At 33.5% G+C, this 13811-nt stretch overlaps 1 protein-coding gene across 1 annotated transcript in view; it reads left to right on the forward strand.

Moving 5' to 3' along the window:
* The window catches only part of CHN1 (chimerin 1), a 265138-nt gene that overhangs the window by 52073 nt on the left and 199254 nt on the right, over window positions 1–13811 (forward strand). The window contains exon 3 of the mRNA XM_051986172.1: window positions 2849–2887. Within this exon, the coding sequence (XP_051842132.1) occupies window positions 2849–2887 (39 nt within the window). The remainder of the gene's footprint in view (window positions 1–2848; window positions 2888–13811) is intronic.

A 13811-nucleotide genomic window follows, 5' to 3' on the forward strand; every position in this document is an offset into this window, starting at 1 on the left:
TTGTAAAACATTTCTATCTGAATTACTCATCTTATCATATAATTCAGTTCTGTTCTTACCCTAAAAAGCCTCTCTTTAGAAGACACTTCTAAAGACTAAATTTAGCTTTAAAACATCTTGTCCTCTCAGATCATTGTCATCTTCAACTGTCCTTATCCACTGATTCCTTCCCCTCCCCTACAAAATGGCAGACTACCCTCATCCTTTAAAGAAACAAATAAGCCTCTCTATCTTGCCATCAGTTCAAGCTGTTTTTTTTTTCTCTTTTTTTTTCTTTTACTTACTGTGAAGTTTTCTCTGCTTTCCTTCAAATCTCTAACCTGTCTGACATTTTGTGCTCCTTGTGGAACTAGCATAACATAGAAAACTTCTGATGTGGATCCATGTTAGTTTGGTCCCAGGGCAGCAATTTATAATGGACTTCTGTAGTGCTTTAATTATGAAACCAGAAAATTCAATCTCTTTATTTTATTTAAAAATGAAAATATAAAACAGGGTGAAATTCTTTTCAGCTAAATAACTTTAGTGGGTTCTTTCAGGAGGCTAAATTTTAGAAGAACAACTTAGCTGCCATGGGAAGGGTTTTTTTTTGTTGTTTGGTTTTTTTTATGTTTTTAGCTTAAGGCTGTTTATACATTGGCAATATTCACTAGAGTTTTACTCTGAGTAATTTCAGTTGGTTTCTTGCTAAACATATTAAGGATTTTCTTGCTCTCCCTCATCCACAGCATTCCTCAGAGCCAAGTTTCTAGAGGGAATTCAGATTTCAGTGCCACCAGTCAGGGGTTAGTTACACTGGCATCCTGCCACCCCATCTATCCCACCTCCTCACTAGTTGGTTTTGACTATGGGATACTAACATCCAAAGCATGACTTTGGCTAAGAAGATTCAACTGGATTTTACTAATGAAAGGCCAATGAAACATCATTCTCTCCTAATTCTTCCTTATGTGTTCTTCTTGCCTTTAAAAAAATTAGACCTATAATTTTATTGATAAAAAGAACTACCCTATCAAGAGCAGATCATGAATTATCCTCCATACCTGTAATGCCTTCCCTTCAGTGCTCTGCCTACAGAAATTCCTGGCTTCTTTTAATTGTTAACTAAAATACATTCTTATACTGAAAGACTTCCTCAATCCCTCTTAATTCCAGATGAATATTTTTTAAATTTAAATTTTCATTTATTTTTATTTAGATTCATCACTAACACTATTTGACAACAATGGCTTAGTAGGCACACAATTTTAAAATGTATGATTTTGCATAAGTAGTTTGTCAAGTATAGTATCATTTTTTGGTTCTAAGTTTAAAGATGACACTTGTATTCTTTGGTTTTCAATGTGTTTTGTAATACCATAATATCAGTCTAATCATGTGTTGGTAAGAAATTAAAAAGCTGTTTTTTTCTTCAGTCAGTTTCTTCTCAGTCAGATCTAACTTTTTGTAGAAGAAATCATCAATAGGGAGGTCTTCCATAAGTTTCTGGGATTTAACTTTAATTAGAATTTAATGGCATTTATATTTTGTATTTATCCTGTGTATAACTTAGTTTGTATATGTTTACTTGCTGTCTCCCCTATTAGATAGGAAGCTCTTTGAGGGCAGGATTATCTTTTGACTCTTTGTATCTCCAGAGCTTAGCACAGTTCCTGGCACAGGAACTTAGCAACTTAAAAGGTATTTATTACTAGACTGATAAAACTTTAGGCTGTCCTTTCACTGCTTTGTGACTTATTACCTCTTTTAAGACAAACTTTGTTTTTGGAAGGGAACAGAAGGAGGCATTTAGGATCACACAGCTAGTAAGTATATGAGTCCAAATTTGAACTCCTCCTAACTCCAGGACTGGTGCTCTATCAGCTTGCCATCTAGCTGCTCCGAAACAATCTATAAGTAATAGAAGCTTAAACTTATGGAGCAATTTTATAAGATGCTGTGCACGTACTATTTTCCTGATTTTTTTAGGATCATTATTTTTATTAGACAGAGAGGAAGATGGAGCTCATAGAGATTATTAAGTGTCCAGGGTCACACTTTAGTAAGTGGTAGAGTTACGGACTTAAAGTTAGACTTTTTGACTCAAAACTCAAGGTATGAAAAAATGGAGTAGAAAGTATTCATAACTTCCTTCTCTGTTGGTGTTCTGTCTGTGAGAATCTGAGGCTAAATTTGAACTCTTCCTGGCTATAAATCCAGGACTTCATCAGCTGCACCTAACCACGTTGGAGATGGTTGGCTGGGAGTTGAATCGTAGGTTGTTTTTTAGTCATTTTCGTTGTATCCTATTCTTTGTGACCCCATTTGAAATTTTCTTGGTGAAGATATTAGAATGTTTTGCCAATTCCTTCTACAGTTCATCTTACAGATGAGGAACCAAGGTAAATGGGGTCATACAGCTAGTGTCTGAGGCCAGATTTGAACTCAGGAAGCATTCAAATGATGAATCTTCCTGACTTTAGGCTCAGCACTTTATCCACTATGCTGCCCCAGTTGGAGATTCTGGCCCACCTCAGAACTCTGAATACTAAATCCATGGTCTCATCCATCCCTGTTCCATACTTCTTAGCCTAGTCACTTGCATAGAGGTCAGATTTGTGATTTAGGACCTAGAACAATGACTTGCTATAGTTTCTACTTCAATTTTGTGATTTTTTTCTCATTCTTTTAAAAACGTGTTAAATAGATTAAATAACATTTCAAATGTATCAAATTTATTAAAAGTTTTAAAAATTCCTTCTGTAATTTGGAATTTGAATTAAAGAATAATAAGGAAAAAAAGAACATAAGACATGAAGTTACATAATGAACATTATACTAATAATCTTGTTTCATTGTTTTCTTTCAGATACTGATGAATATAGACCTCCTGTATGGAAATCTTACTGTAAGTATGAAAATAAAAATGTAAGCATATTGGCTGTACAAAATAAATTACAAATATAGCAGAGGCAGCAAATCTAAAACTATTAGTCGGAGAATTTTTGAATTTTTACTCATTGATTGAACAAGTAATTTGCAGAAGGATGGCTTAAGTTTTCTTGGTAGGCATGATTAAAATGGAGTATAGCCATCTCTGTAGAGTTCATTAATGGTCAGCATTTTTGGACAGTATAGAGTTCTGTGGTGGTCATACATGCATCATACCTGGACATGTGCATAGATCTTGATTTCCAGCATTTGGAGCTGGCTGATTCAGAACTTCAAATGAATCTGGTAGAGAAAAAGAAAAACCAAGAATTCAATCATTCACATTAGTTTTTTTTTTTTTAACTTTAATTTATTTTATTTTTTATTTGTGGAATAAAACAAGCATTTCTATCATGTAGTATAATTTCTAAAAAGATAATCTTTTAAAAAGATGATTTAAAAATACTTACAAATTTATTAGGTACAATTTGCTATTATTTTAAAATGTATTTTAAAAGTTATACTTTTTTCCTTTATTTTCATCTCTCTCCCCCCCCCATTTTAGAGATGGCTATAATTAGACACAAATATTTGTGTATGTGTATACATGTGTGTACACATATATATAAAGTTTGTATGTATTTTTGTGAGAAATCATTCTATTGATACTTCTGTTTATCTCAGGATAAAGAGAACATCTTCCTTCACATGTTTTTTGGTAGTTAATTTCACTTCCTATTTTCTTTTCATGGAAAATGAATACCTAACTTCAATGGGTATTTTCAGAAAGCTACCAGGATGGGAAGAAAAGGGACAATGAATCAAAAGGAAAAATACATTTCATTGAGGAATAATTTTTCTACTATAGCATGGACAGAGACATATTGAGTGCTATATGCCTCATCACTCTTTCCATATTGCATTTTTTTAATACATATGGAATCCTCTTTAAACCAGGATTGATTATCCACATCCCCACAATTTAAAAAAAATATGTTTTATTTAGTATTATTATTTCATTGGTTTTGAAAATTCCTAATGAAGAAGTTCCTTCTCTGCAGATAAGCAGTTGTTTTGCAACTCATAATCCTAGAAAATTTCCTGGGGCCCTTAGGAGGTCAATGACTGGCCTTTAGGGATAAGAGATTGGACAAGTCTTCCTGAATAGAAAGCTGGCTTTCTAGCCACTCTTCCATGTTAACTTTCTAAGAAGTTTTTAAGAGAAGCAAATACTATCATCACACAAAAATACTAATGAACTGACCAGCTAGAAAATTGGTCCACATCCAGATATCCCTTCCTGATTAATACAAACATCTTTCCCCATTGAATCAACTGACTTCATTGTCTAATCAAAGAATTAAGAGAAGCTCATGGAAAAGCTGATGAAAATCTTGAATACGTGCTTCAAAAATAAAATGTGTAATGAAAGATGTCATATTATGATATCATATAATTTTGATAGGAAAAATAGTTTCCCCAAACCAGTAAGCACTTGATGCCTTTTTTGTTATTCTGAGAATCAATGCATAAATACCATTATAACCTAAATTTGTTAATTATAAGATAAAATAAGCAGATTTTCATACTTTAATTCCATTTATTGAGCATTTTCAACATCTACTATGAAATATTATTTTCTATGTTAAATGGATTCACTTTAAATGGAATTTTTCTATTTTTTATATTTCTGTTAATTTATTTTCTATTTTTCTATTTGGATAATGAAGACTATTTGTATTTTTAAGGGAATTTCCTACAAAGGATACCTACTAGAAAAACAAATCATTTTCATTTCTCCACTCTGGCTACTAAAGTCTTCTTTAAGATTTTTTTTTTCTTCCCCAAGTACTAGTAATCTCTAAGGACACATCCACCTCTAAATCTTAGTAATCTACTAGTCCTAAGAAACTAATAGATAGCATTTGAAAAAAACACTTTTAGTAGCTAAAAGAAGAAACTTGTATTTTAAATAGAAGCTTTTACCATCTTTGTAAATGTAAGGAATTTGTCTTTTTTAGTTTCTAATGGTCCCAAGTTGCTCAAGAGAAGACACTAAAAGAGAAACTAAATTTTGCTTCTTTCATTATAGTGCCTATATGGTCCCCAAACACTATAAGTAGATATATAGTTTTCTATTTTAAGCTTATTATAGTAAATAAAATACAAACAGCCCATAAAAATTGCCACAGAGACTTTTTCTTCTGCTTCGATCTTTCCATCTCTGGATTTTGTAGTTCAAAGGGTTCTTGGGATGACTAATGTATCCAACACTAGGTACTTTTTGTTTTATAATACCATTGATTGGAAGTCTAATTAACATTATTCTTGCACTTACTGTTTTAAGTCAACACTTTTTTTCTTTTCTTTTTCTTTTTTTGTACAGTGACTGGTGTCCTTATTACTGAAGGCAAAGCTATTTATTCACCATATAGAGCTATTTTATGACTTTCCTTGAGATGTGATATCTCATAAGACTGTTGATTGGTGTCTATAACAGGTGCAATTTTTTTTCAATAGTTTAAAAAAACTTATAGTAACCATATTTTCAAATGTTGATGGCAGTTCTGTTGCACTGTGTAGTTCCTCATAACTTTAATGGCCTGAACTGAACACAGTGGTAATAGCTGAATTAAGAGAAAATTAAGAGACAGAGGTTTATGTTGTATCTATCAAGTAAGAAAATATTTCCTTTTTTAAACCATAACAATTAAACTCTAGTTATTGAGTTTATATGAAAAGGTCTATTTTTTTATTAAACTCTTTTCCTCCATAAAATCTACAATATTAGAGCTGATATGGCACCAAAAGGCAATTGTATTGTTACCTGAGAGACAAGGCAGTCTACTAGTCTGAACCACTGAAGTCAGTGAATTTTCCTAATTACCTTAATAGAAACAACAACAACAAAAATGTAAACATCCAGAGATAAGAAAAGAACTAAAAAGTACATGAAATAATATAGTAATCAAAAATAGAAAATATGCAAAGTGATGAAAAGTGCCAATACAATAAAAAATACCATAGAGTAACAGAAAAAGATAAAATGCCTGAAGCAAAACAGATGGGAAAAGAAACAATGCAAGCTTTTCTGCATGATGTTGTCCGATAGATAAATGACACACCTACAGAAATTAAGCAAGAAATAGCAGTGTTGAGAAAGATCAAATAAAAAAATCAAATGAAGAAAGTTAAACTAAAACATAGGGGAGAAACTCAAACTTGAATTAAGATTCCAGAAAAAAAAATCTGGAGGAAATATTCATATCACAACTTCTAATTATAGGGGTTCCCCTAGCTATCTTCTACCATCTTTTTCTTGGTACTCTTTAAGTACTTGGTATTTAAAAAAGGAAACCCTTACATCAGGGTTTAACTCTCAACTCTTAAGCACAAGACTTCCAAATAAATCTACTGGGCTGCATTCTTTTTTTCCCTGCACTTCAGTCCCAAATTATCAATTATTCATTGAACAATTCAAAAAGAATGGACTAGAAATGTCTTAAACTCAACTTGTCCAAAATTAAACACATAATCTTTCTTCTCAAACCCTTCCTTCTTTCAAAGTGCCCAGCATTTTTTCAGGCTTCCCTATTTGTAATCTCTGCATTATTCTGGGCTTCTCACTCTGTTACCCCTCATATCCAAGCACTTGCCAATTCTTGCTATTTCTATCTTTCCAACTTCTTCCATGTTTTGTTCCTTCTCTCTACTTCCCAGTCACCTCATTGGTTCAGAATTTTATCATTTCTTGCTTAGATTATTACAATTGTCTCCTCAATTCTCTCACAACTCTAGTCCATCTTAAACATCGATGCCAAAGTATTTTTAAGTGCAGAGCTGACCATGTGCTGCGATGGACAAAATATAACTCCTCGGTTTAACTTTTAAAATTTTATACAGTTTAGCCATAACCTGTCTTTCTGGTCTTACTGGGCATCAGCCTCTCCACCCCAAACTGACTTGCATTTGGTAATCAAACCGAACTGATCTTTTAAATTTTCTTCAAGCATTATATTCCATCTCTCATTTCTTTGTCCTTATACAGGCTATACCACTTGCCTATTCTGTACCCTCTCCTTACATATACTTCATAGACTCATTTTTTCTTAGATATAGCTCATCTTTCACATGAACTCATCCTGGATTCTTCCAGCTGTCAGTGTTCTATTTCTCAACTTCACAGGTTTAACCATTTTGAATAATATTCATATTTATTGACTTTATATTTATATTTAAATAGCCAGGAAGCACAGTGGATAGAATGCTGGACTTGGAATCAAGAAGAACTCAGAGACCTCAGTTCAAATCTTGCATTAGACACTTATTACCTGTATGCCCTGAGCAAATCATTTAATTTCTGTTTATCTCAGCTTCCTTAATTATAAAATAAGGGTCATGATAGCATCTACAGACTAGGGTTATTGTGATGATCAAATCATATAATTGTTGTAAAGTGCATAGCACAGTGTCTGGCACTGTAGTTGCTATATTGATAATAGTCATTTTATTTTATACATCCCCCATATATATGTATATATGTCCTTAGCCGCCCATTATAAACTTCTTGAAAGAAGCAATTATTTCATTTTTGTACTTGTATTTTCAGTAAAAAGCACAGTTCCTTACACTCAAGAGGTGATTAATATTTATTGATTGATAAGAAAACTAACAAAATGAAGAATATTATAGAAAACCTGAAGGAATCCATAGGCTCAACCAACAAAAGGCTAATTACAATGGAATACAATAACAACTGATTCAAGTTATTGGAGAAAAATACTGAATTATCTAAAGAACTAGAAAATATGCAGAATGAAGTAACAGAAAAAGGAGCAATTTCAGGATTAGTAATATCTTAGAAAAAATTAGGACACATATTAGCACATTTAAGGAAACGGTCAAAGAAAACTTACCAGGCTTAGCAAAATAATATAAAAATTAGATTTGTTTTTTTTTTAAACTCTACACATTAATAGTGAGAAATCTTAGACCCATTGCTCCTAGACATATTAGGGTCAAATTTTGTGTTGATGAAGGAAGGGGAGAAAAGTCCAAACTGTGAAAAGAAAGGCAGAAATTTTATACCAAAGTATTTTAATTAACAAGGAAGATTTAATTCTCAAGGAAGATTGCTATGACTAGCACTTCCATTCCATTCCAACATATACTCACAAGGATTTTACCTCTATGATCAAGAACTCTGAACTTCCTCTGACCATGGTCTCCCTATTTTTCATATCTCCCTATTCACCTATCCTAGCTTTCCCCATTCATTGCTCCTGATCTAGTGTCACTTTCCTCCTTTCAAAATTTTGATTCTATAGTTAACCGATTCAATTTTACATTTTCCTTTGTTTTCAGATCCTTTACTCTCTTGTCAAGGGGTTGTAGGATTGTAAACTTAGAGCTTGGAGGAATCTTAGAAACTATTAAATTTAACTTCTTCATTTTACTGAGGAAAAATCGAGCGGCAAGAAGGTTAAATAGCTTTACCTGGGTTATACAGCTGGTATGTGTCTGAGGCAAAATTTAAATAGGTATCTTTGTGTCTCCAAATCCAGCCCTGTATTAGTTATCATTGAAAGTTCCTTAAAAAGATAGTTTTTGTCCCTAGTTGTTGCTTCCCAAATACCAATACCAATTGATGCACATGATCTGCCTTCTCAACTTCTTTTAGTATTCTGTTTAATACTGCTAAAGGCATACAACTTTGCTGATCAGATCCACTACAAATCTGTTATTTTATCAGATAATTTATCAGATAATTAACCTAATTGCTACCTACCAATCTTTTTATTCATTCCTGATTTGCTTCCTATCACAAATATTATCAGATTCTCCCCCCCAATCTCCTCCCAAGTCATGTACACCATTCTCTTTTTGTTCCTCTCAACATAAGACTGACCTCATATTTTATAATATTTTACACATTTATTGAAGCAATTTGTTCTGAGCTTCTTTTCTACAATCCAGTTCCCCAAAGCCACTTAACATCATCCCCCATTCTTTTCTTCTTTTTCAGCAGTCCTAGAAAAATAAATTATTCTCATCTTGCCAAGGTTAGCCATTCTTTTAATCAATCAATCACCTAATCAAAACAGCAAGCATATGTTAAACATCTGCTATGTATAAAGCATCATGCTTTATACTCCCAGCAAAGTGCTGGGGATAAAAATACAGAAATGAAACAGTTTTTGCTCTCAAGAAACTTATAGTTTACAAAACGAAATGTATTCTATTTTACTTGTACTTTTGATCCCATTCCTCTCCATTTCCTCCAAAGTAGCCCCATTGCTTTTGGCTTCTTAATATTATGATTTTTTTCAAAAAGTATAGATATTTTTCTTAAGCCTATTAACCACATTTTTTTTTAACATCCAACATTATACTTTTGATAGGCTAATTCTCATAATTTTAAATGGAATCCTAAACCAGCATTACCATAATTGATTGAATATCTTTTATAATAGCTACCAAGGATAGTTACAAGATGGACAATCGAGAAGCATTTTGATTTTGAGGAAGGAAGAAAAGAAAAAAAGCATTGCAATTCTAATGTTAAAGATAAATGGCATAAGCTTTTCAATAAAAAACTGGATGAAAACATCAGGCATTTGTTAAGACAATGTCCCAGGCACTGTACTTGGAATATTTTTTTTTTGTCTTAACTATGGATAGTAATTTTTGATTCATTTTGACTCATTCTCAATCATTTTTTGAAAATATCATAAATTACGAACTGGGATCCAGTTACCTTCTAGCTGAGAAAGAGAAGATATTTTAAAGCTTTGCCTTAGTCCCATTCACATTCTTCAGCTCCATCCAGGAAAGTGTGAGATTGATAGAATACAGAAAGCTTTTTCTAGTATTTTCTAGTATAGTTTTCTAGTATAAATATGGCTTCTTGATTGAAAACTTGTCCTTTGGAAAACTGCCTGGGTAGAATGACCTTTAGGTATAGAGGAGCTTGAAATGTGGGAAAAAACATTATTGTCTCTTACCTTTTTGTTTAGTAGAGATGGGAGGAAGTTGAGGAGTAGGGAAGGAGCCACCTTCTTCTTCTTCTTCTTCTTCTTCTTCTTCTTCTTCTTCTTCTTCTTCTTCTTCTTCTTCTTCTTCTCCTCCTCCTCCTCCTTTTCCTTCTTTCTTCTTTCTTCTTTTCCTTCTCCTTCTTCTTCTCCTCCTCCTTCTTTCTTTTCCGTTTTTTTTTTTTTTACAAAGGGCTAGGAGAGAAGAACTATTTCTGCCCTTTATTCCCCCATAGTCAGAGCATGAGGCTTTAGTCTCATACTTCTCTAGCCCTATCTAGTGGTTGCATAGCAGACCCAACTGGGCCTAGGAAAGCTTCTAACTAGCAAACATTTTCCATTCTATTTTTAGGTTAAACACATGATTTTATGGTGGTGAGGGGTAGCATAGCAAGTAGACAGTTAGCTTAAGAGTCAATAATACTTGAACTTCAAGCATACCATCTGACATATAGTGGCTATTAAACTGTGGTCAGGATTCTTAACCTCACAATGCTCCAGGCTTTTCTCAGATTATAACTTTTTAGGATCATAGATTTTGGAGCTAGAAAGACCTTAGAAGTTATATAATACAATCCTCTCTCTCTCTCTCTCTAAAATAGGTGAGGCACAGAATCACAAAGATAGTTAGCAACAGAGCAACAGAGAAACAGAATTCAAGCTAAGGCCTTTTAGACTCCAAATATGTTGGTCTTTCAATTTGTTCCCAGAGTCTACCTATATTAGTCCAAAAAAGAATTAGGGTTATTAAATATATTTTCATTATATTGGATTCATTGTTTATACATACACATATATGTATATTTATGTATATGTGTATATATGTATATATGTTTATATTGACCTAATAAATCCCCCATTAGTCCATGTATTTGATGGTTCCATTAAATACTTCTCTTTCAAGCAAGATGTTGTATGCTTATTTAGTAGATTCATGCTCTCTAGAAGGAAAGTGAAAAAGGGTTCATCTAACCATTGCCTCCAGGGCAAATACTGAAAAGCAAAGATTTATGTCCTTTCTTATAAGAGTATTTTTTTTTAAAAAAAGAATAGAAAGAAATACAGAAAAACTTATATAAAGCATTGGAAAGCCAAAATCAGTGCAACAGGAAGTATATATTCATTGATTATAATTACTTATAGCAAAAGGAGATAAAGTCCAAGATGGCAGAATTTCATCTGGTCTTCAAAAAAGACACCAAGCAAATATATTTATTTGCTTATTGTCTCTTGAGTCATTTGGTTTTACTTTGTTAATTTCTAAGGGTTTCATGTAGGATTTTGTTTCTTCTTTTCTCTGCTTACTTGATCATTTTTCTTTGTTGATGGTTATTCAGTTTGTAATGTTTAAATTTTTAAAAATTCCTTGCACAAGGACTCTTCTGAAGTTCTTGAGAATACTTAAAATGTTTTATTGCCTTAAATAGTTCAATAATTCATCTCATAACTTGTTTATACCATGAATAATTCAGCAGTCCATTCTAGCAGAATACAGAGTTTAACTTCAGCCCTATTGAATGATCTAAATTTTTAAATGAGAGAGATCTGCATTAATGATACCTCGCTGTTTTGTAGGGTTTTCAGATATCAGCTTTTTTGACAGGTATTTTTCCTCCTGAATATGGATTGATTACCCATATTTATGTTTTATTTATATAAAGTTTCAAGAGTTGTTTTTGGTCTTTATTATTGAAAGAGAATCTTGATTTATACTGTCACCATCTAAATGCAATCTAGAGACTTTTTTCTGAAAAATTCTTTTTTTTCCCTCTCTTCCCCAACTGGCTTCTCATTACCATATGTCAAATCAACAAGCAAAAAGCAACAAGCTATTAGTAGACTTCTACTACATGCTAGGTACTGTGCCAAGCACTGGGGATAGGAAGAAAGGCAACAACACTTCCTATCCTCAAGGAGCTTACAATCTAATGGATGAGACAACATGAAAAGAACTATGGAAAAATGAAATACCTATAACAAGATAAATTGGAGATAATTTCAGAAGAAAGTCATTAGCATTGAGTGAGAACAGAAACAAGAAATGGGACTTTAGCTGAAATTTAAAGGAAATGAGGGAAACCAGAAGGCAGAAATAAAAAGGGAGAAAATTTCAAAAATAAGGGATAATCTGGAGTTTGGAGATAGAATGTCTTGTTTGAGGAGCAGCAGGGAGGCTAATGTCACCAGATTACAGAGTACACAGTCTGTGTAAAGAGGGAGGGAGTAAATTGCAAAGGTAGTAGGAGGAGGACGATTATGAAGAATTTTAAGAGCCGAAAGGAGGACTTTGTATGGATTCTGGAGGGGCTGAGGGAAGCTGAATGGCACAGTGGATAGAGTACTTGGCTTGGAATCAGAAAGACTCTGAGTTCAAACCCATTCTCAGACACTTCTAGCTGTGTGAATCTGGGGAAGTCACTTTTACCTTATTTGCCTCAGTCTTCTCAACTGTAAAGTGAGCTGGAGAAGGAAATGGAAAAACCATTCCAGTGTTTTTGCTGAGAAAATTCCAAATATGGTCACAAAGAGTCAAAATGCAACTGAAAAATGACTAAACAACTAACCAACAAAAACAAGGGTAATGGTAGCAAACATTGTCTAACATACACTTTGGAAGATCATTTTCATAGCGGAGCAGAAATCAGACTGGAGTATGGAGATTCTTTTTATTTTTATTTCATTTATTCATTTATTTATTTGCTGAGACAGTTGGGGTTAAGTGACTTGCCCAGGGTCACACAACCAGGAAGTATTAAGTGTCTGAGGACAGATTTGAACTCTGGTCCTTCTGACTTCAGGGCTGGTACTCTGTCCACTGCACTAGCTATCCCGGAGTATGGAGATTCTTAAGGCAGTGATACGAACATGTAGACTGTTTCATTGATCCATGTGTGAGGTGATGAAAGCCAAGATGGTATCAGTATAAGAAGAAAGAAGGAAGCATGTTTATATGAGACATCTTGGCAAAAGTAGAATTGACTGAACTCGGGAACTGCTTTGACAAGTGAGAAAGATTTTTAAAATAACATGAGAAAAAAGAATCAAAACTGATTTCTTTGTCCAAACACTGGCACTCTTACAACTCACAAGCTTATTTCTTGCCTACAACTTATTAGTCTTATATTTTGAATTTGAGTTGTTTAATCCCACATTTATGAAGCACCTAATATGAGCAAGATACCCTTCTTAGCAATACACATGATGGGGTTAAAAAACAAAAAAGCAAAAACAAATAATCACTGCCCTTAAGGAGTTTGTGTTTTACTAGGAAGAGACATGTTAAATAGGCAAGTAAATATAAAATGATTTGAGAGAAGGGAACATTTATAACAAGGAAGCTCAGGAAAGGCTGTCTGTAGGAGGTGGCCTTTGAGTTGAACCTTCCTAGAAGATAAGGTTTCTAAGAAGAGGAAATAAGTAGGTAGTATATTCCAGGGGGCCTGGACACCCCCTGGGCAGACCCAGCACAAAGGGACAAAGGTGAAGGATGGAATGCCAAGTTTGGGAAATGGAAACTAATCTAGTTTGCTTGTAATGTAAAATTTGAGAAGGTGTACAACCTGAAATAAATCTGGAAAGATTGGCTGGAATCAGATGGGGAAAGGCCTTAAAAGCCAAGTTGAGGAGATTCCATCATATCTAAGAAGTTTGTTTAGTCAAAGGACATTCTGAAACTGGTGAAGTTACTTGATCAGACCTGTGATTTAGGGAGGCTCGAATAATGCTTTGTACTTGTTACTAACATTTTACATCCTGAATAGCCATCGTTAAGCCTGACAAGTTAGAGGTCCCCATAGAGGTTCCAATTTCCTAAAGCCCCTTTCATTGCTACTGAAGGAAATCTGAAAATTCTCTGAGCTCAAAGTGAAG

This window comes from Antechinus flavipes, chromosome 3 (assembly GCF_016432865.1).
Source record: "Antechinus flavipes isolate AdamAnt ecotype Samford, QLD, Australia chromosome 3, AdamAnt_v2, whole genome shotgun sequence".
Classification (NCBI taxonomy): domain Eukaryota; kingdom Metazoa; phylum Chordata; class Mammalia; order Dasyuromorphia; family Dasyuridae; genus Antechinus; species Antechinus flavipes.